The 25,020-nt window shown below is 33.4% G+C and overlaps 1 protein-coding gene and 1 long non-coding RNA gene across 13 annotated transcripts in view; one reads left to right on the plus strand and one right to left on the minus strand.

Moving 5' to 3' along the window:
- Window positions 1-25,020, minus strand: part of LOC114328660 (spectrin beta chain) — a 157,295-nt gene that overhangs the window by 55,627 nt on the left and 76,648 nt on the right. The window contains exon 1 of one of the 12 annotated variants that reach the window (XM_028277595.2): window positions 6,617-6,730. The exons of the other annotated variants lie outside the window; for them this stretch is intronic. Within the exon in view, the coding sequence (XP_028133396.2) occupies window positions 6,617-6,698 (82 nt within the window). The 5' untranslated portion in view covers window positions 6,699-6,730. Of the gene's footprint in view, window positions 1-6,616; window positions 6,731-25,020 lie in introns of those variants that run through there. 12 annotated transcript variants of the gene reach the window in all.
- On the plus strand, window positions 2,629-5,211 carry LOC126881794 (uncharacterized). The gene is made up of 3 exons (XR_007696997.1): window positions 2,629-3,029; window positions 3,476-3,737; window positions 4,047-5,211. It is a non-coding gene; the product is annotated as an uncharacterized LOC126881794 (long non-coding RNA).

The raw sequence follows: 25,020 nt of genomic DNA on the forward strand, positions 1-25,020 counted from the left end.
ATTAGTTTGCTTGCAGAACTATATTTCAGTTTCATTTCGTAGGAAAGCAATAGTTCTTTTGTATCGTTCGTACCTTTTTATCATTACAGGTAATTCATAGGTGTATTTTTAGATGACAAACACGATTAATATGCCCACCGCTTAAAAAGAAAAATTTAAATTGCAAATATTTATTTCGCGTTACATGAAACCTAAAAATAACTTCCATTTTAAAACCTAATTCTAAGGTACAATTTTTCACGGTTATAATCCAATGTAATTTATGTCTAAACAACAACTAGTTTATGTTTCACCAGACACAGCATTTGCAATTAATCATCCAGTTATATTAGACTCTATTTTTGATAATCCGCTCATGGTTATTTCTGTACCCAATTAAAAATTAGCAGATAAACCAAATAAAAATTAACACCTTAATTAGCACCATAAAACGAAACATAATGCCGCCAAATAGCAATGATTGAAAGTAACACGTTCGTAACACATCGTCTAAATTTGAAAAAAAATGTTACGATAAAATGAACATTATAGGAATATGGGGAAACATTTTCTGACCTATTAACGAAAACGGAGCATGAAGATCCATGTATAGCCATTAGCTAATGAGCTCTACCAAGTGTTCATTCAAAGAGGCACCGATCTCAGAATTCGTTAAACTTCAGAGACCTCGATGGGCTGGTCATGTAGTGTGAATAGAGACCAAAAGATTGCCGAAAAGAACCCTAAACGGTAAAATAAAGCGCAAAATCAAAAAGAAAGCCACATAAAGGCAGGAAGCGCGTTCGTGCCACCTCTCGCCGCAAAATGCAGCAAGCGTGACCCTGGTCCACCTGACCTTTTTGCCTATGACCATTAGTGAAACCTAGTGATGTTGATTATAGTTACTTTCGAGTAATCGTTACAAATCGTTACTTTTGCATTTGAGTACCGGTAATCATATCGAGAACCGTATTTCTCAGTAGGTAGGTATTTTGTATAGTTATTCCGATATAACAACGACCTTCACCGATCTGTTTAAGGGATAAATCGTTACTTTTGTATAAAGTAATCATTTACAGTATTCGTTACTTTAATTACTATGATCACTTTTGTATTTGAGTACCGATAATCATATCGAGAATCGTATTTCTCAGTAGGTAGGTATTTTGTATAGGTATTCCGATATAACAACGACCTTCACCGATCTGTTCAAGAGATAAATCGTTACTTTTGTATAAAATAATCATTTACAGTATTCGTTACTTTGATTACTATGATTACTTTTGTATTTGAGTACCGGTAATCATATCGAGAATCGTATTTCTCAGTAGGTGGGTATTTTGTATAGGTATTCCGATATAACAACGACCTTCACCGATCTGTTTAAGGGATAAAGCCAAATTTTATGTTTTATTTCGATTCAGACTGAAGAGACTTCTGTATCTTCTGTATCTGAGACCTTCCTACTTTTTATTTTCTTTAATAGATGTCGCTGTTTGCGTCCTCAAAGGGGATTTCAATTTATCTTTGAAATTTCCCTTAAATATGCAATTTGGTTTTGTGTTGATTCAGAGGCGGGCGAGCATCTGTACTGATGAAGGTTATACCAGAAACAGCCAGCGGCTCACTGCAGATTATGCCTTGCTTCTGAATCTAAATAAAACATAAATTTCCTTTAATTCACAATATAAAGAGTTTAATAGAGAGATAAACCGAGAAGTAATCACCTAAAAAAAGACCTTACCATCTAGAAGGCACAAAAAAATAAAAACTAACAAAAACTTGGATAAAGCACTTCGAGGACCTGCTGATGAAAAAAGTTCCTGCTAACAAATGAACAAATAAAAGCTGAAGGAAGTATAGAGCTAAAAATAGAACAGGTGAGAGATGCAGTTAAAGGGATGAAGTTAAAAAATTCCCAGGTCCAGGTGGGATACACCCAGAGCTAATAAAATCTGGTTCACAGAAACTGGTTGAAATACTTCGCAGATTATTTGAAAGATGTTTAAACGGCAAAAAAGTTTCAGAAGAATGGAACCAGTGCTACAACTCTCCAATCCGTAAGAAAAGCAGAAAAAATTATCCAGTAAGTTATAAGAGGATTGCAGTAATATTAACAATATCCTGATTATACTCCAAAACATAAAGAAACCTAGTAGAAGTAGTCATTAAAGATAAACAACCTAAAGAACCAGTAGGGTTATGATCTGGACGATCCGCCATAGATTATATCGAAAATCGCAGTAAAACCAAAGTACCATAGAGAAATAGAGAAAATCATATATAGGTCTGGATCCCGCATATGAAAAAAAAGTTGATTAATAGCAAGCTGAAAATTTGTTAATAGCTTAAGGGTGTCTAGTCCGACAAACTTTGATATATGGGAACACTGAAACAGGGGAAGTTTTAACTGTGGAACAGGTTAAAAATTTGTAACGGTCAGACCATGAAAACGTCACATGTATTTTGTCCGACAGAACTTCCAATTGATTTGTTACCTTTTCATTATGCAAAAATCAGACTGCTATTTATCAACTGTCATAATTCCTGTCATTTGACATATTCTACGTGTTCCACTCATTATAATTCTCATTCGGTGATAAATAATAACAGCCTGATTTTTGCATGAGAGTTTAATGAAAGGATACCAAATCAATTGGAAGTTCTGTCGGACAAAATACATGTGACGTTGTCGGGGTCTGACCGTTCCAAATTTTTAACCTGTTTCAGAATTAAAACTTCCTCTGTTCCAGTGTTCCTATATCGCTCATTAAATGCAACAACGTCATATCTCAAAAAATCGAATTTTTGAGTTATGTGGTTTAACAGAAAGTAAATTGTATAAAGTTTACTTTGTTAGATCGATATATCTGTAACTTAACAATTAACTGAGAGATGGCGCCAAACGATCGTAGTATTTCTGCGACGAGGTCTAAATTTTTACCGCAAGAGTGTTTTATTTCAGTTGTGGTTTGTCAGTTGAAGTGGCACGTGCTTACGCTTTTGTTTAAAAACGTGTTATTGTGTTTTATGAGGATATTTCACTAAAGGTAAGATCTTTTATTTGATAATATATTATTTCAATAACGCATTATTTAGAATTAGTACTTTTTTCGCCAAAAAATGATAAACGTTTAGGTTTTAATAATTAAAAATATGACGCTATTGTTCTGAAAAAAATATTTGTTTGGTGTATTATTTTTTCTTAAGACTTTATTACAAAGAATTTAATATTTTTTTTGCTGGAGGTGTCTGAGTTTTTGTAAACAATATGACTTTATTGTTACAAAATATTATTTAAAAATTTAAAAGGAATAATATTTATTTAAGGTTAGGTCAATCTTTAAACACAACTTTTTTCTCCATTTGGGATTGCAACCAATTGATTACATTAAATTTTACTAATTTTTAAATTTAAAACCAAAAATAATTGCATATTATGTTTATTTGTCTAATACTTTTTATTTGATCTAATTTAAAAAATATACTATTTTAGGCTTTCAACGTAATAATGTCCTAAATTTCGCTTAAAAAAGATTCAGCAGCTTTTAAAGCAGCAGCAATCTACCAATGAGGATGCATCGACCGAACAGTATATGTCTGACTACACAGTTTCTGTTTTTGAATGTGAAAATGGTACCCCAAAGAATATGCTCGACAATGATGAACAACAAAACAAACAAGAATATGAAACAAACGTTTCAGAGATGGACAATGAGTTTTTTTTGTAAAAAATCAAGAATCTTCAAGTACACTAGGTAAGTATTTTTTCAGTGGCTGTTCCAGCTTTTGGAAAAATGTGAGGGGGCGCGGCGTTGCGGTTTAGAAATATTGGTGCTACAAGGAAAAATATTTTTATAAAAAAATTAGTTCTGAAACATTAAAATAAAAAAAAAATAGTTTGCCTACGTATTTTATGTTATAATATGGAAAAAACAGTATAAGATTTAATGGTGTATTTTATTTGACACCTAGTCACTCCCATATAAAATTAAAAAATGCAAAAAAATTCAAAAATGGTATGATTTTGGAAGTTAATAGTGTTTGAAGATAATTATTTTTTACAGGTGATAAGAATATAGCTGTTCCTGGAGTTTCTAAGTCAACAAGTTCTTCATCATCTTCAAGCAGCTGTTGTAGTAGGTGTTCTAGTAGGTCTTCCAGTAGTAGTAGCTCTTCTTCGTCCTCTGAAGATTGTGAAGACATAATTAACGATCATAACTATGTACCAAAGAGTGATGAAGAATCAGAAGAGTGTGATAAAGAAAACCACGACGACGGTAATAATGAGCCTAATCAAACCTTATCAGCAAACCAAGACATTCCTATTCTTGTTACACCCCCAAAGAAAGGCAAGAAACGTCAACGGAATACTAAAAACTGGAAGAGAAATCTTACAAAAAAAAATGAGAAGTTGTGGTGAAGCCTACCAAACTCATTCAAAAAACAAAAAGATGAGACAAAAAAGACAAGTAAGGTATCCGTGCAAAGATTGTAAACTCAAGTGCCCATCTAAATTTACCGAAGAGGAGGGAATACAGATTTTTTTAAGCTATTGGTCACTCGGTGAATTTCAAAAACAGAGAGAGTATATTAACAAACTGTTGGTACCAGTTGTACCCCAATATCGGTATATTCGTGTCGGAGGTACAAGAAAACCCAGAGACAAAAACAACGCATACTATTTTGTAAAAGAAGGTAAGTAGATTCGAGTTTGCAAAGTATTTTTTGCAAATACTTTGGACATACCTGATCGCATAATAAGAACTGTGCAAGAAAAACGGAATAAAGTTTTTGAGGTCCTCCTTGATTCGGACAAATGTGGAAGACACGGAAACCAGAAATCGCTAAATCCAGAAATTCGGGAAGATATTAGACAGCACATAACATCAATCCCAAGAATTGAAAGTTATTAGTCGCGCCAATACATCCCGAATATTTATTGATGGTAGCCGCTCATTGGCAGATATTCATAGAGTATATTGAAATCTGTAAACAAAGAAATAGACCTTTTGCAAGTTACGCAATTTTCCATGAAGTTTTTGTCAAAGAATTTAATATTTCTTTCTTTACACCCAAGAAAGACCTTTGCGAAACATGCGTATTTTCATTAAAATATCTAAGCCAAAATATTTTATTAATGTTTCTTGAACTGTATTTTTATTTGTAGTTTTCTTATTTTGTAACTTCTTGTTTTTAACAAGTTGACATATTAAAATTATTTGCCAAAAACTGTGTTTAAATAATGACAAGATCATCATATTTCAATTTGTACCTCTTTTACAAATGCATTTAAGTGACAATAACGTCACAAAATGGAACATTTTTTAATAATTTGATCTTATTAACCCTTAAAATTAAAAAACTCTTTTTTTTTTTCAATTGATTCTTAGACAAAACAATCACATTGTCTAATGGTTTTAAGCATTTTTTTTTTCAATAAATAAAAAATTTTTTTAGCAGCATCCAAAACTTAAAATTGAATTTTCTCGAAAGTAAGTTTTTTGAGATATGACATTGTTGCATTTAATGAGCGATATGTCAAAGTTTGTCCGACTAGACACTCTTAAGCTATTAACGAATTTTCAGCTTGCTATTAATCAACTTTTTTTTCATACGCGGGATCCAGACCTAATAGCCTTAAGTGATAGCATGCTGATTTCACAGTTGTGGAAGGAAATAACGAATTTCAGTTGCTTACAGAGGGACTACAAAAAGACTTACCCAGAATAGCGATACGTATTTCAATAACTAATACTAGAACGAAAAATATGAGGGAAAATCTAGTAATCTAGTTCATTAGCCGCATTCAGCTGACCAACCGCATAAAACGAATTAAAATAAGGATATTAAACATTTGGAACCAGTTTTTCAACATTTGGAACCAAAAGATGGATTTAATGGCAAATAGAAGGCACGGTGGATGGTGGGTAAGACTAGCAAGAGACAGAAGCAGGAACGCCTTGATTAGGAAAAGAGCCGAAGTGACTACAGTATCAAAAAAGATTCAAGAACAATGCAAGACTGCAATGGTTTGGTAATGTCAGACGTAGAAATGCAAACAAGGCGGGATGAAGTATAGAGCTGTTGATAGAGAGAGAGAGGTAGAGAAAACCCGAGGAGAAGATGGAAGGACTGTATGGCACAGACGACTTTAGAGAGAAAGGTTTAGGTGAAGAAGACGACAAGATGGACATAAATGAGTGGCGAAGAAGAGTAAGGAACAGCCACCTCTGAAAAGAGCAAGACCGAGGAAGAAGAATAAGAAGAGTAAGAAGTAGACGAATACAAATGCCCTCATCTCTACCTATATACGGTCACGATTTTGTCGAGCAGAAATTTTCTCCTAAAGGAAACTCCTAAGAAACGCCTAACGAAACTAATGCCACACCCTAGAAACCGTTACATTTGAAATAGTTATCGGTGGTATAGTATAAAACCTGTAAAACAAAGCAAAGCAACTTTTAGGTCAAAGTATTAATTTTTCTTATCTGTGTCATTTCATTCCACTTTCACTATAATTAAACTTATCAAACTTATCAAAAAAAATCACTTTCATTTTTCGGAAGACAAACAACTGCATTCTAAACACAGATAACTTCACAACTTAACAAAACAACAATATTATGTTATGTACCTCTTAACTCCCTCACAAATTGATCAAAATAAAGGATATGATGATCACTAACTTTTTCTTCGTACACTCCTAGCAACGTCATTTTTTAAGCATCGCTATCACCTCTGGATCATGTCAGAAACTAGGTTATTAAATTAACTAGAAGAATATAGTCTATGGTATTCGACAGGAAGTATGGTTTTGATAAAGGGTATCGTGATAAGTCCAATAATATCGTAAGCGCGGTTTATCAAGAACGCTATTGGAGCGTGCAATAAAACTAAAGGCTTATGCTGGTCAGTTTCGAGATAAATTTTTGCCGTAAATAATGAATGTACGTATACAGGGGAGGTCAAAAACTGAACCTGATTTAATATTTTTATTTAAATAGGATGACGACATTTTTATTTAACAGAAGATTAAATCATCATCAATATCTCATTCATCTTCAACCTGAGTTCGTCCACTGTTAGACATAGGCCTTTTCCATTTGCTTGCGTCGATTTCTACTCTTGACAATTATTCTCATCCACTGCTTGCCCCCGACTTGTTTGACATCACCTGCCCACCTCTTCTGCGGTCTGCCTACTCCTCGCCTGTTCTCTTTTGGTCTCCAGTTTGTTAATTTCTGTGTCCATTTTTCGGGCTTATCTCGGGCAACATGTCCGACCCATTGCCACTTGAGCCTTGCTATACGTTCTGCGACATCAATAATCTTTGTTCTTTCACGAATGTCGATAGTTCGAATCCTGTCTCTCAAACTAATTCCTAGCTTGGCCCTCTCAATCGCTCTTTGGGTTGTACTGAGCTGCTCTAAGGGTTTCTTTGTAAAGGCCATGGTCTCCAATCCATATGTAGTTATAGGCAAGATTCATTCATGAGAAAGTCATTATTCATCATCAAGGCTTTTCAATCAGGATGGAATGTTTGCCACTCTTACTTAGAGCTCTCTGATTCGCTTATTGCGGTGAATCATTCCGCATTCTTGTTGTCGCTGATTTGCAAAAAGGTGCCAAGTAACATTTTTATATTTTTACTAAGTGGATCTACTAACCTCCTTTTTACACAACCAGTTCAAAAAAAATGTTACTTGGCACCAAAAAATTATGAGACTATCTCAACACCAATAAGTAATACACTTGACCCCGTTTTACAGAATAGGTAGAACCTTCGTACCTATCACTTTGCACATAACCCCTATTTTGAATAAAATGTCACTTGGCACCTTTTTGCAAATCAGCGACGTTGTGTATTCTTAAAAGCTGACGGACTAGCTGACTCTAGTCTGAAACGGTACTTAAGCAGGCCGCGCACTGAATCGGCATAGAGCGATCGGCTCGCATAAGAGCAATCGGCAGATTTTGCTATATGTACATGGAAATAAATGAGCCACCGCGCACCGCCTAAAGCAGGCCGCGCACTGAATCGGCATAGAGCGATCGGCTCGGCTAAGAGCAATCGGCAGACTTTGCTATACATGGAAATAAATGAGCCACCGCGCACCGCCTAAGAACGTTCGAATAGTGCGTGGCCTTCTTAAGAACGTCCGACTGTCGAACGTTCTTAGGCGGTGCGCGGTGGCTTATTTATTTCCATGTATAGCAAAATCTGCCGATTGCTCTTAGCCGAGCCGATCGCTCTATGCCGATTCAGTGCGCGGCCTGCTTAAGTACCGTTTCAGACTAGACACCACCGGTGTCCGTCAGCTTTTGAGAATACACAACGTCGCTGATTTGCAAAAAGGTGCCAAGGGACATTTTATTCAAAATAGGGGTTATGTGCAAAGTGATAGGTACGAAGGTTCTACCTATTCTGTAAAACGGGGTCAAGTGTATTACTTATTGGTGTTGAGATAGTCTCATAATTTTTTGGTGCCAAGTAACATTTTTTTTTAAACTGGTTGTGTAAAAAGGAGGTTAGTAGATCCACTTAGTAAAAATATAAAAATGTTACTTGGCACCTTTTTGCAAATATAAAAATGTTACTCTGACGCTCTATGCCGATTCAGTGCGTGGCCTGCTTTAGTCTGAAAGGGTACTTTATGGTGTATTCCACGAATATACGACTGTTTTGGATTATCGCGACAACGAATATTTTAGTGTACAACATAAGAAGTACGATAGTATTTTGCTATAATTACTCCAATAAACAACAATATAATTTGCAATTTACTTTCGTTCTTCATATTTTGCACAATAAAATATTCGTTGTCGCCATAATCCAAGTGGGTCGTATATTCGTGGAATGGGGTATATCAACACAAAAAAACTATTTAAAAGTCACTACAATTATAAACTTTTTTGTTTCTGTCCTAACAACAATAAAACTAATATATTATACATTTGTTTACCTTCATATTGAACAATTGTTTATTATTGACAGATCATTTCAACACCCAATCAGAGCCCGTATAACGACTAATACCATACTGTCGGTGTGCGCATGCGCGCAGATCAATATAAATTCACCCTCAATCTCAATCGCGCCTAAAGAAGTATAACTTCAAAAATCTATAAATATTTAAAATAAATAAGCGAGATGTAGTTTTTAACGATAGTTTTTTTAACACCTGATGGTGTATTTCTTTCTGATACATTTTGTAGGCAACATTTAGATGTGCGGAAATGCTTCTCTAAAGAAGAATCCGTTAGGTAGTTACTAAAATGCCCATAAAAGTCCAATTTTCTGTCTAAATAGTAAAATATCCGACATAAACACGTTAATAGGCGGTAAAATAGAATAAGGTATTTATTTAGAAATTTAATTACTTAAACATATACACTCTGGACTAGTCGTAAAAGTAAGTCTAAATATTTGTTTATCATTGACATAACTTTAAATTGCCATTTGTACATTCTTGGGACGTTAAGATAACCGTGGCGCGTTGTTAACGATGGAAACAAACAACAAGGAAATGAATCATAATAAATTTGAAAACATTGAAGATAAATGGTCTTTATTAACCTAGAATTGATAAGGATTATCTGCAGTGGTGGTTCTCAAAATTTCTAGGAATGCAACAAAAATTTAAGTTTAAAATTACTACTGGTTCCAAGGGATTTAATATTTTCCAGTTCCCTTATTTTCCATTTCCTTCTTTATTTCTGATTTACTGACTTCAGTTTGGAGTTTCAGTGTAAGTTCTTATCTTTCCTTTTAAGTTTTTTTGCATTTTCTTTTGGGAGTACAGTAAAACCTCCGTTAACCGAAACAATTGGGGGTGAAGCCGTTTCGGATAACAAGAATTTCGGTTAAAAATAACATTGTATTTTGTATTCTTCTTGTATTAAATAACATAGTATTGGCGAGATATAGCTGCAAAACATTGTTGTCAAAGTAAAACACAAAAGAAAATAGAAGATTTCTTAAAAAAACCACTGTTAAACATGTTCATTTTCCTTAATTTTATTGCTTTTTTGAAATTTATTTTTTATTGATGAAATTATTGAAAATGTCAGCCATTTCGGATAAACGATGTTTCGGTTAACGGAGGTTTTACTGTATTATTGTTTTGTCCTGTATAACTTGTTGTAGTAGACTTGAAGTTTTCACATCTTCGTCTTTGTGTTTTTCTACTATTTTTTCCATAAGTTTCAAGATTTCGTATGAATAACAAATTTGCCGACAAAAAAGTTTAGAACCACTGAACTACAGTTGTATTTGGTATCTATTCCTCTAGTATACCTTCGAAATTACATATTTTTAGATTTTATAACTCATTAGAGTAAAGTTTAAAAGTTAAATGTTATTTGAAATGTATGTACATTAAAAGTTGGCTATTATAAAGTCAGCAAAATCATTAGAACTAATTGAGAAATAATTCGTGTACTTGGAACCTGTTAAATGCTTCAAAAATATTATAAATGACTGATTCTAATGACTGGTATTTTGAGCGAAACATTAATATCAAATATGTATAACACAAGGATGATCATTTATGAAATTTAATATTTAATTTTTATGCAGAGTTTTTTTTAAATTATCATTGTCACACGGAATCTGCGTGTATAGTTGAAGTAAAAAATGTAGTAGACTGATCAGATTTGTAGGTTTGGATAGTTACAGGGACCTTCCTATTTTTATAACATCATGTCGAACAAAATGTTCTAATCTGAATGCAAAATAACAAGTCTACACTCTACTAAAGACCTGCTTCCCAACTAAAACGTTTCTCTTACTAAAATGCCATCAGGTCGATTGTAAACAAGAAGGTATCAAATGTTGCCGTCTTTAAAGCAGTCTACAATATATGTTACCGCGATTATACCTACATCTAGTCGATCGGAAAGACTGTAGATGCCAATATACAAATAAGTAGCCCCATGGATTAGCAGAAAGTAACTTTAGTGGGTAACTTTTCTGGAAATTCTAATATAGAAGAATAGATCAAACAGTTGCTCTATTTATATTCAATCTGAAACCGCCAATGTCAGGCTCTTCCATCTTATCCTGATATTTATTATATAACTATAATAAGACGTTTATCGAAAGCAGACTATAATAAGACGATTTGGCCAAACAAAGCCTATATTCGAATTTTTTTTCAGTTAAGGAAGAAGAAAGAGGAAATTGCATATAAATACATACCTACTGAACAATACCGAAATTGTTAAAATGAAACAGTTAAATGCAGCGTCAATTAGAAACAAACTTGAAAGGTTGGAAAGAAAATCCTATTGTCGTCAACATTGCGGAATACTAGTGTAAGCAGGATGTAACTCCGGGTTACGATCTGGTAGCTAATTATTGTCGACCTATCCATGAGCATGGCAGATCGGATCTGTATGTGGAATGCATGAAGGGTATGATACATACATACCTAAATACATACATACATAGGTGGAAGCCAAAGTTCAGAAAGTTGGAAACAATTAAAAAATTTAAGAAACGACAGAAAGAAAGACATTATTCAGTCCATATCACCACAAACTTGGGAAGGATACTTTGAAGATTTACTAACAGAGACAAGAGAGCCCTTCAAACAGATACAATCCAACGGTATACAAGGCGTCAGGTTGATAGGATCACCAATCAGAGTAAATGAGAGAGAAGTCGAAACCATAATATGCAAACAGTTGAAGAATGGCAAATCACCTGGCCCAGGAAATATAGCTCAGGAACTCATCAAATATGGACTTAAGGTTCTAATTAAGCGGCTTAGACAACTTTTCCAGCAATGCTTGAATAACTATGAAATACCTGAAGAATGGAAAGAGTCACATCTGAGCACTATCCACAAAAAGGGAGATAAATCAAAACCTGAAAACTATAGAGGAATTGCAGTCACTAGTAGTATCAGCAGAATATATGGAAAACTTAATAAAAATCGAATAGAAGAAGAATACCAAAATATGGAAGCCGAAGAACAGGCTGGTTTTCGCGCAGGTCGATCTACAATAGATCATGTTTTCTCCATTACTCAGATAATTGAAAAGAAAGTTGCTCGTGGCCAAGAAGTCCATCTGATGTTTGTAGACCTTAGAAAAGCGTATGATAGTGTCCCACTTGTTAAATTATGGGAGGCACTGGAGAAAACAAATGTAAATGAAGCCGTAAAAACGTTGTACTACCAACAAACAACAAGAATTAAAACGGGAAATCTCATAACACCTGGATTCACAGTAACTAAAGGACTAAGGCAAGGATGCTGTATCTCACCAACACTATTCAAAATATACCTCGAAGCAGCACTCAACAAATGGAAGAAAAAATGTACGAATATGGGCATACCACTAACGGACTCAACTTTGTACACGCTGTGCTTTGCGGATGACCAGGTGATCATCGCACGGCACTCTAAGATCTTAGTTACATGATGCGAAAACTATTAGAAGAGTTTACAGAGTGGGGTCTAGAAGTGAATATGGAAAAAACTGAATACATGAGTATCGGAGGAGACCAACGTAGCCTCCGAGTAGAGGAAAATTAAGAAATAAAATTATGTGTGAAGACTACAAATACCTGGGAGTAAAGATCACTCAAGACGGAAAATTAGATGCAGCTATTAAGGAACGAAATATACAGGGAAGGAACGGCATATCCTTACTGAACAGCGTACTGTGGGATAAAAATATTTCTAAGGAAAATAAAAAAATAATATATAACACTACAATAAAAAGCATCACAACATATGGATGCGAAGTTTGGCCCCTAAAAGACAGAACAGAGAAAATGCTTAGAGCAACAGAAATGGACTTCTGGCGCCGTTCGTCGGGAATATCTAGACGCGACAGAATAACAAACGAGAGAGTCCGAGAAATCATGGGGGTTACACATACTATTGTTGACGACATCAGGACGAAACAACTCAGCTGGTACGGACACGTAAGGAGAATGTCGGAGTATAGAATACCAAGACAAATCCTCGAATGGCAACCAAGAGGAAGGCGCAGACCATGAAGGCCTAGAAGAAGTTGGAGAGAAGGAGTTGATAGAGAAATCAGGGACAGAGAACTCGAGGACGATCTATGGAATGAAAGAACGACATGGAGATTGGAAATCGGAAGACGTCGAAGAACGTTGTAAACCGATGTTATATATATGAAGGGTATGAACCTCAGATAATCAATGCGTGTCAGTTCAGATAAATTATGAGTGCAGTCCGATGAAAATAACATTTTGTGAAAAAAATTCCAGTCAGTAATCATTATCTTCAGGTCTCCAAATTGCAGTGGAGGCTTTTATTTGTTTTTTAAGCAATTTTCCTTTACGATTGGACTCTGTCATAGGTATGTTGACGATATTCTTATTTGTGGCGAATAAAACATTGATTATATGGAAAATAGTTTCTTTAAAATTCTTTCTGGCGATGTTCTAGTGAGCTACAGTCTTAGTATAACCTAAATTGGGTACATATTATGGTTCCCACAACGTTAATAACAAATTGTTTAAACCAAACTTTTATCAGTAAATTGATTATATTATTATCAATCACATTTTCCATGCACTGACCTCGAAAAGTTTTGGTATTTGTAACATTCAACAATGGCATAGGTTGAAGGTGAAGGATTTGTTCAAAAAACTCTCGTAAAGAAAGTTTTTCGTCCTCCATGTGTGATTGATTAACGTTTGAGTCATATTCACTTGGAGCCAGTAAAAAATTGGGGAACACTGCATTTTTATATTGTATTGTTAATACATAATATTGTAGCAGGTTGAGATATTCACTTAAAATTTATCACGAGGAAAAATTTCCTGTAGTTGGCTGTATACCATTACAAAAACATAAAATCCTTTATATTTAAAAGGTATATTTGTTAAAATCCCTATTGGGACCGTGCAAGTTCGGCAAAGCGACCCCTATTTCTACGCTCTGTACTATTATTCGCACTTTTAATTATATTGGCCAATTATATTAGTCCTGGTTACTGGATAATTGTCAAGGCCATAGTCCAAAAAAATAATAAGAAGAAAAAATAAGATTCAGGTTATGTTATGAAAACGTGAACAATTGTATGTAGTAAATAAAATTAGTTATTAAAATGCAGTACTGCAAGCAAAATACAATTAATTAAATTTACCTTTATATATTATTGCATATACCTCTGTGGAGCAATATATAATTTTTCTGCTTCATTGACAGAAGGTATGAAATATACGTCAATTTGACAATTTCAATTGACAATATGTTCTCCGCGACTCGCGCAGGGTCGTTTCTCGTTTCCCTTTCCAAGTACTTGCACATCGCGGATACAGGGCTACATCAAAGACAGAACTAGTTTTCAATCGGTTGACCGATCATCATCAGTGCAATCCTAAAATGTGTACAACCAGATAAAATGATGCAAAGTATTTGAAATGTTGACTAAGGTTAAAAAAATTTTTATAGGTTATACTCACTTAGAATCTACATGCAAGCCACCAAAGTAAAAATAACAGGGTAAAAACCCTTTACAATTGATCCGTCATCGGAACATATGACTAAGATGTGAATTATAACATGGATGATTAAGATATCCAATGTTTTTCGCCCGAGGTACCAATGAGCTCTATCTGACAAGTTCACATCATGACTGTATGGAAGCAAGTGATTTTGATAACGGAAATTCTGAATGGTGACATGACAAGAATGACAGTTCCACACCCTGTTGTTTTGTGGTATTTATTGTAAAATTTGTTAAATTAATAACAATAAAAACAGTCGTTCCCACTGTGGTAGATAGTCTGTAAAAATGGAAATAGACTTGATGTGAATGTTAAAATATTGTAATGGAGGAAGTAGGCAAACCACATTACACATAATACAGACAACTTAATAAACGGTATCAAACCCTTTATATGTGATATCTAGGGCTTAGAAAAGCAGTTGTGTGTTTATTTAAAAGTTATCAATTATATTAGAATAATTGGACGTTGTTATAGTATGTGGAAATACCATAAAAATCACTGTGTGGGTGACAAAGGTGTAGAACTGTTTTCTGATCTGGGAGGGATATATAATACAAGCTAAGGTACATGCCACCATTTCTCAAGATCCCTGCATATCGCCTGGAACTCTAAGGGTTCGACAAAACAGACCAATATATGAGATAGCTAACATAGGGGAGAGGAGTGGTGTTATAAATTTATGAGAATATAATTAAAATGTAACATGAACGGGACCCAGAAAGAGTAGTGAGACTATTAAATTTAATTGCAATATGATTATATGGGGTGGATATAATTAAATTATTGATGAAAATTTAGTGATGAAAAGGTATGTATGTGGGTGATGATAGCAGCTATTGGTTTGTGTGTATATAATTGGATAGTGATAGTGGTTTATGGATAGAGGTGAATAAGGACAGAAAATCATTATGAATTGTGTCAAATCAACTGTAAATGTGGCTATGTGAAAGCGATAGAGTAATAAACAGGTGAAAAGTACTATTGTGATTAAAAAGAAGTTAAGAAAAAAGTTGTCGATGAAGTGGATGGAAGTCCCGGTTAAACGAAACATGGCGGTTGACACAATTTGGGCTTTTTTGTTTTTCTCTGACTATTTCCAGGTCCTCGTACAAGTCCAACTTCAGAAAGTCTCTTTGGGGGATATTGTGTAGAAGAGAAACATCATCTGGTATGTTCAGAGTATGATTTTTCTCTTTGAGATGTTGTGAGAATGTAGAGGTATTCTCTCTTCTGATGTGTTCAAGAGAGCGAGAAGCAAGTGATCTACAAGTTCTTCCTATGTAGGTGGCATCCATTTGTGAATTTGTAAATTGACGGTATGGTCAACTTGGCTAATCAATACATGCGTCTAGCCACCAAAAGATGCACTATCAAGCTGGATATATGGTTCATCTCCCAGTGTATTAACAACAATGTATTTCCTAAATTTTGCATTGTCAAAACTCCGAAAAATGTTCCAGTCAACTTAAAGAACACCTTCCAACGCAAAATATTAAAAAAGGAGATTTGTAACCATTATAGCAAGCTCAACTTTATCAATTGTAAGCTCAAGGTAACATATGACTCTTTACTTTTATCTTTAGGCTTTGATAGTTTATGTAACTTTCTGAATGATGTGCAGGACAGGTTAGACAGAGTATCCTTTATTAAATTCAATACAGTAAAATCCAAACTAGACAATTTAATTCAAAAAAATTTACTTTTATCCAATCAAAACAGTAATAACACTAAATTTTCAAACTTCAATTTTCACCCCAGACTTAAAAATCTTTCTTCAGTTATCTTTGACAAAAATGAATTAGATTTATTACATCTAGGTCTAAAATACTCCATTCCGAGAAAGGTATCCGAAAAGGACCTTCAGAGTCTTTCAATCGAGCTAGATATTATTATCCAAAATCTTTCTGTCCCTTTAAATCAAAAAACTTCTATTAGAAACTCTTGTTTTAATACTATAAATAAATTCAAACATAAACACATATCTTCTACACTTTCTAATAATTCCATCACTGCTTTATCTTCAAATACTTCCAACAATGCCTCTTCCATCAATGTACCTGCCTTTTCTCAGAACACACTTCTGAATTCCAGTTTTCCTCAATTTTCTGACAATAGACGTCAAAACCATCTTAAAACCCTTAAATCTACTAAAAATAAAGTCAAATCTAATAATCTAATAATTAGCAAGGCAGACAAAGGCAATTATCTGGTAATTCTAGACCAAACTATTTATAATGATAAAGTCACTACCTTTCTTTCTAATAATAATTTCTTGTCACTTCCAGAAGATCCTTCCAAAAAATTCATTAACAAACTCAAAGATAACCTTAAACCTTTTACAGAATTTTTTTCTGAACAATTTGCACCTTACTACAAAATTCCCAGTAATCCTTTAACTCCCAGACTGTACGGTTTACCTAAGATACATAAAGAGGGAATTCCCATTCGTCCAGTTGTTAGCTTCATAAACACTCCTGTTTCCATTCTTTCAAAATTTATTCTTAATCTCATTAACAACATGACGAACTTCACCCCTCGATTCTCAGTCAAAAACACAAGTCACCTTGTCAACAATCTCCAACAAATTCAGCTTCGTCCAAACATTACCATGCTATCTTTTGATGTTAGCAATCTTTTTACTTCAGTCCCAAAACAAGAAACTATTAATCTGGTACATTCTCTTCTAAGAGCAAATTCCATTACCATGTCTACCACCAATTCAATTATTCAATTACTACAATTTTGTCTAGCTCAAGACTTCTTTGTATTCAACAATAAATATTACAGACAACCTGACGGCTTAGCCATGGGTAGTTGCCTATCTCCTCTCCTAGCTGACATTTTTATGGATCATTTAGAATCCGTACATATCATGAAAAAATCCTGAAATTCTCCATTGGTTTCGCTATGTCGATGATTGTTTTCTGATCATCTCAGGTAACTCAAATACAGCAGACTCATTGCTTTCTAGAATCAACCAAATCCACCCCAATATTAAATTTACCATGGAATTAGAGTCTTCTCAATCAATCAATTTTCTCGACCTTACTATCACCAGATTAAATGACCACTTCGAATTCAGTATCTACAGGAAACCAACACAGACCGACCATGTTATCCCAGCATCTTCCAACCACCCAATGTCACACAAACTTGCTGCTTTTCATAGTTACATACACCGTCTTGAAACCATTCCCTTATCACAATCCGACTACAGTAAAGAATTAAATATAATACGTCAAATTGCTTTCAACAACGGATACGATCCACACATCATAAGCAAGCTCATGCATAAAAGACAGCTCAGGGTCTTACGACATGCCGCGTTCCCTATGGGTTTGACAACCAAACCTACTTATGCTTCCATACCTTTTCACGAAGATCGACTATCTGGGGATATTTCAAATATTATAAAAAGATCAGTAGATAACGTCCAAATTTCTTTTAAGGTATCCAACAACATAGGACAGTCTCTATCTAACACCAAAGATATTATCAACTATATGAATCGTAGTGGTGTTTACAAACTACAATGTTCTGACTGTGATGCCACCTACATAGGAAGAACTTGTAGATCACTTGCTTCTCGCTCTCTTGAACACATCAGAAGAGAGAATACCTCTACATTCTCACAACATCTCAAAGAGAAAAATCATACTCTGAACATACCAGATGATGTTTCTCTTCTACACAATATCCCCCAAAGAGACTTTCTGAAGTTGGACTTGTACGAGGACCTGGAAATAGTCAGAGAAAAACAAAAAAGCCCAAATTGTGTCAACCGCCATGTTTCGTTTAACCGGGACTTCCATCCACTTCATCGACAACTTTTTTCTTAACTTCTTTTTAATCACAATAGTACTTTTCACCTGTTTATTACTCTATCGCTTTCACATAGCCACATTTACAGTTGATTTGACACAATTCATAATGATTTTCTGTCCTTATTCACCTCTATCCATAAACCACTATCACTATCCAATTATATACACACAAACCAATAGCTGCTATCATCACCCACATACATACCTTTTCATCACTAAATTTTCATCAATAATTTAATTATATCCACCCCATATAATCATATTGCAATTAAATTTAATAGTCTCACTACTCTTTCTGGGTCCCGTTCATGTTACATTTTAATTATATTCTCATAAATTTATAACACCACTCCTCTCCCCTATGTTAGCTATCTCATATATTGGTCTGTTTTGTCGAACCCTTAGAGTTCCAGGCGATATGCAGGGATCTTGAGAAATGGTGGCATGTACCTTAGCTTGTATTATATATCCCTCCCAGATCAGAAAACAGTTCTACACCTTTGTCACCCACACAGTGATTTTTATGGTATTTCCACATACTATAACAACGTCCAATTATTCTAATATAATTGATAACTTTTAAATAAACACACAACTGCTTTTCTAAGCCCTAGATATCACATATAAAGGGTTTGATAACGTTTATTAAGTTGTCTGTATTATGTGTAATGTGGTTTGCCTACTTCCTCCATTACAATATTTTAACATTCACATCAAGTCTATTTCCATTTTTACAGACTATCTACCACAGTGGGAACGACTGTTTTTATTGTTATTAATTTAACAAATTTTACAATAAATACCACAAAACAACAGGGAAATTATAACTTCCTGTGGAACTGTCATTCTTGTCATGTCACCATTCAGAATTTCCGTTATCAAAATCACTTGCTTCCATACAGTCATGATGTGAACTTGTCAGATAGAGCTCATTGGTACCTCGGGCGAAAAACATTGGATATCTTAATCATCCATGTTATAATTCACATCTTAGTCATATGTTCCGATGACGGATCAATTGTAAAGGGTTTTTACCCTGTTATTTTTACTTTGGTGGCTTGCATGTAGATTCTAAGTGAGTATAACCTATAAAATTTTTTTAACCTTAGTCAACATTTCAAATACTTTGCATCATTTTATCTGGTTGTACACATTTTAGGATTGCACTGATGATGATCGGTCAATCGATTGAAAACTAGTTCTGTCTTTGATGTAGCCCTGTATAGGGATTTTAACAAATATACCTTTTATAAAGGATTTTATGTTTATGTTAAAATTTTTAGTAAGCCGCATATAATAGAACTCCTTATTTTAGAGTGATTAAATAAGATATTGCGTAAGTCATATTTCTTGACGCATACACTAATCGCATAATGATAGTCGCAGGAAGTAAGTTATTTTTGTACAATTTTATTTTTATAATTTGTACATGTATTATAAATACAAGTGTTTCAAGTATTTTGAAGCATAATAAAAACCACGTATATAATATCATATGAGCCTATCAGAATCAAAACCTGCGAAATCCTAAATTTTTCGTTCTGATAAATCCAAACTAAAAGTACAAATTTCTGAAGATATAAGGGGCATGCAGAAAAATGACAAATTAGTGTACAATTTGATGATATTTATTGAGGCCCCCTTGATTGAGAAATTTGGATACTTTTTGGAAAATTACATTTTTAATGTTTTTTTAGCCTCCTGACAAAATTTCAAAACATGGATCTATCTAGCAGGTTTTGATTCTATAGGCCTCATATATATTAGAATTATCTAATTAAGAGAAAACATGATATTAGATGCTATTAGAACATGTGCAATAGCATTATAGATGTGCAATCCATGAATTCATTAAAAGGATCTGTGTCTGTTGACAAAAACCGATGTTTAAGTGCGCTTATGTTTAGCGGTGATGAAGTGTTCTAAGGGTTTAGGTTTAGAGTTTAGAGAAGAAGCAGTACTTGCACCAATGCTATTAAGAACTATACATGCAGTTCACGTACTTTAAGTACTGAACCAGAGATGTAAAATCAAGTAGGTATATATATAGTGATGTAAGAAGAGAATATTCTCGAGAACGAGAATACTCTCGGCCAGAATATTTTCGTTCGCGAGAATATTCTCTTGAGAGTCGCTTTGTCCTTAATCGTGCTAAGACGATACATAAAAAAGAAAAATGAAAAACGGAAAATGTGGATACGTCTTTTCTAAGTAAACGCGAAACAATCAGTAATTTAACTATGGAATTAATGCTAGACAATTATTTGTTTAACAATTTTACAAGAATGTCAAAAAGTGATTTCGAACTATTAATAAAAAATATGATAGGACCAAGAATATAGAAGAAAGATCAAACATGAGAAACGCAATAACAATCTCAACAAGATTAGCAATAATTGTTATCTATATATACTAACAGTTTTTGTTTAATGTATTTATTCAGGGTGCACTACTCTTCCATTTGTCTCATAGTTCCAGAAGTATGCCAAGTTCCACAACTTTGGACGTAAATGTGCTGTATTAATAAACCTTATTGTTATTTCATTTGACCACATATTCATCTTTTCTTTGTACAGAGTACAGGAAATAAAGAGGAAATACAGAGTAACATGCAAAATTTTCCACAGCAGCACTTTATAGGCAACGCATCAGAAACATACCAAATAACATATATTTTCAGCAACATATTGCTTCAAAACTAGCCCTTTTAAATGCCCCTTTAGACGTAGACCAATCTATGACTGAGCTGACGACTCGTGAAAAATAAAATCCCCCAACTTCTCATCAGTACATTGAAATGCAAAATGTAGATGACCAGGATGAGCTAATGATAGAAATAGATTCTGAACCTGAGGCCTCATGTTTTTCTGATTAAATCACCACATCCATTACTTGCATTATTTGTTGTTAAGAAGAAACTTTCATTTTTTTATCAAATAAATTTTGTGTTCTCTGTTGTTTTTGTATTTTGTTTATATATAAAGAACTAGTTGTTTCGTCTCACAATTTTGTATATAATTTCATGATTTTTAATCTATTTCATCATCAACAATATCCCTAAGTGCGTCATAGGGTTCATTCTAAGAAAATTCTCCATATCGAGAATATTCTCTGATTTTTCATTCTCTAGAATTTTCCAACACTAAGTATATACTAATAAGGGGTCTGATACGTTGTCTCCTTTGAAATGGAAAACAGGTTTTTCCAGGAAATTCTTGTACTTTAAGCAATACAGTTTCGTTTTAGCTCAATACAAGAATTCCAGCGATTTTATCATTTCCTTATGCCGTCCACCTACTTAAAACGATTCTGGAAAATGTTTCAGATTTAGGACCACATAATAATCGGAGGGAGCCAAATCAGGATAATAAGCTGGTAGAAAAAATTTAGCCGATGCATCTTGGAACACAACACCTTTTTATTCTGCAAATGAGACCTTTTTTATTAAGTTCCTGCTCCAATTTGTCCAACAATGCACAATATATTGCCCATGACAGGATTACGATAATGGAAGCAAATGAGAAAAATCCAGTTGTCATAATCACAAGTAGGTAAATATTTGCAAACTAAGACACGAGAGAAAAAAAAAGAAATATACAATGAGCTAGAACTAAGTAAAAAAGGAAACATCTAATTTTGATCCCAGTGAGAAACATGTCACAAAAAAAATATTTTCACAACCACAGGAAGGAATGATAAGTAGTATTGGGCACCGATAAAAAAATTGCAAGAATCTTGTTTATGAAAAAGGGATATTCGAAATGCACGATCGCATTTATTCGAACTCCAATAAAAATCCATATCTGACATAAAATAAGGTAAAAACAAGTTAGTATCGGCTTCGCAGATCTACGTCTCAATTTGGCATACGATCAAGAAGGCCATGAAACACATACGAGACGAGACCATTGCTACGGAGAAAAGGTGACGATATTCTTAATAAAATCGATGTGCGCTTGGCGACGATTCGTGTTTTTATGACTTCAATAAAGTTCTTTACTTGCCGCGAGATTTAAATCGTAAAAGGGATTGAGCAAAAATGCAGCGCTAAGAATCGTTAACAGTTTTTAATGATTCACATTAGTAGTTTTCAGGCGGACACGACAGTCAGAAAACATTTAATAAAACTAACGGTAACTAAAAATACTATACGGTGAAGTGAACTAATTATAGCCTAATAAAATAAAAAAAAGTCAAAATGTAAATTCGTACAGGTTAAAACAAATTTTATATCAAAGTTTAGGTGGGTACAAAAGATATTTTCAAGAAAGTATCCAAATCATACAAGGGGATCATTGTTTAAATAATTAAAAAGGGGTCATTTTTGAAAAAAAATACTTTTTTAACTGCTGAGGTAATTCACTTATCAACGAAGGTCTATGGGATTTTTGTCTACAAAGCTGAAGGGTAAATCTTTCACATAAGACTTACTAAATTAAATCTAACCCCCTATTTATTTAAATAATTGTATATAAAACTTAAAAAACAAATTCGAAAATAATTATTTTTAGCGTTTTAAATAAGCACTATAAAATATTTAACAGACTAAGTTGCGCTATGTTACCAGTATTAAGCAAAAAAAAATTGGTCAAAAAATATTTAATATTTTTTGAGATATTGAATTTATTTTTTAAATGTTACTATATTTTCAATTGCAAAAACGCGGTTGTTGCCAAAGAAATATTCACCTGCTTAAGATCTCATTATTTTTATTTTTATGTATATTGTCGATAATTGTATGGATACATTCAAATTTCAATTAAACTCCCCCCTAAAATGGCATTTGAAAATCATACAAATTTGTTTATAATTTGTTTTTTTAATAACGTCGCGGGGATTAAGTATTTTAAAATGCCGTTTCGATAATTGGGTTCCTGGGAATTTTTTACTAATTAACATAATTTTTTTGTCGTTTTTTCTTCTTCTTTTTTTCCTTGGAGTTATATTACTACGGGCCCTTTTAGGGTTAAATTTTATTAAGAATGTCGAGTCTATGAGATCTAGATTGTAGACCTAAAAATATTAAGATTTAACTAAAATCTCTTAAATAAAATGTGGCTACTTACTGAGTTACGGGGTGTTTTATTTAAAAATTTAAAAATTATTGTTACCAAGTACTTTAAAACTATTTAACGTATCCTTATCATACTTGGCAGAAAGTGTGGCTATTATACACCCTACTAAATTGTGATTAATAAACGTTTCTAGCTAGTGCCAGAGGCGTACGACAGGGGATAGTGAATGATTGACCCTTCCCAAATTCTACGCCACTGAGTGGATTACTATTTTAACGAAATTTTTCGATTCTCCAATACTTTGTATGTAAATAACTTTATTGGTATCGATAAAGTCATCAGTTTGAGAGATATTGGAAGTTTAAAATGAATGAATGAATGAATCAAAATAACTATGCCGTTTCATTTTTATCGTCCAATATCTCGAAAACTAATGACTTAATCGTTACCAGTAAAGAGTATATTATTTACATATAAAGTATTGGAGAATCGAAAAATTTCGCTAAAATAGTAATTTCCTCAGTGGCGTAGAATTTGAAAAGGGTCAACTATTAACTATCCCCTGTCGTACGCCTCTGGTAGTAGCTAGAAACTTTTATTTGTCACAATTTAGTAGACTGTATAGTACTCATACTTTCTGACAAGTATGATAAGGATGCGTCAAATAGTTTGAAAGTACTTGGTAAAAATAATTTTTAATTTTTAAATTAAACACCCTGTAACTCAGTAACCAGCAACATTTTATTTAAGTGATTTTAGACCAATCTTAATATTTTTAGGTCTAGAATCTATAACTTAGAGATTCGACATTCTTAATGAAACTTAACCCTAAAAGGGCCCGTAGTAATATAACTCCAAGAAAAAAAAGAAGAGGAAAAAAAGACAAAAAAATTTGTTAATTAGTGAAAAATTCCCAGAAACCCAATTATCGAAACGGCATTTCAAAATATTTAATCCCCGCGACGTTATTAAAAAAACAAATTATAAACAAATTTGAATAATTTTCAAATGTCATTTTAGGGGGAAGTTTAATTGAAATTTGAATTTATCAATACATTTATCGAACATTTACATAAAAATAAAACTAATAAGATTTAATAGAGGTGAATATTTCTTTGGCAACAACCGCGTTTTTGCAATTGAAAATAGAGTAACATTTAATAATCAAATTCAATATCTCAAAAAATATTAAATATTTTTGGACTAATTTTTTTTGATTAATACTGATAACATAGTGCAACTTCTCTTGTAAAATAAGATATTTTATAGTGCTTATTTAAAACGCTAAAAATAATTTTTTGCAAATTTGTTTTTAAAGTTTCATGTATAATTATTTAAATAAATAGGGGGTCAAATTTAATTTACTAAGTTAAATGTGAAAGACTAACCCTTCAACTTTGCAGAAAATAATCCTATAGACCTTCATTAGTAATTGAATGACCTCGGCAGTTAAAAAAGTAATTTTTTTTGCAAAAATGACCACTCTTTAATTATTTAAAGAATGATCCCCTTGTGTGATTTGGATACTTTCTTGAAAATATCTTTTGTACCCACCTAAACTTTGATATAAAATTTGTTTCAACCTGTACGAATTTACATTTTGTTTTACATGTAGTGAAATTTTATTTTACTAGACTATTAGTATAGTTATTCCAGGGAAACCGTTTCCAAATCTACAGTTTATTCGCATGGCTTATGC

This window comes from Diabrotica virgifera, chromosome 3 (genome assembly GCF_917563875.1).
Source record: "Diabrotica virgifera virgifera chromosome 3, PGI_DIABVI_V3a".
Taxonomy (NCBI): domain Eukaryota; kingdom Metazoa; phylum Arthropoda; class Insecta; order Coleoptera; family Chrysomelidae; genus Diabrotica; species Diabrotica virgifera.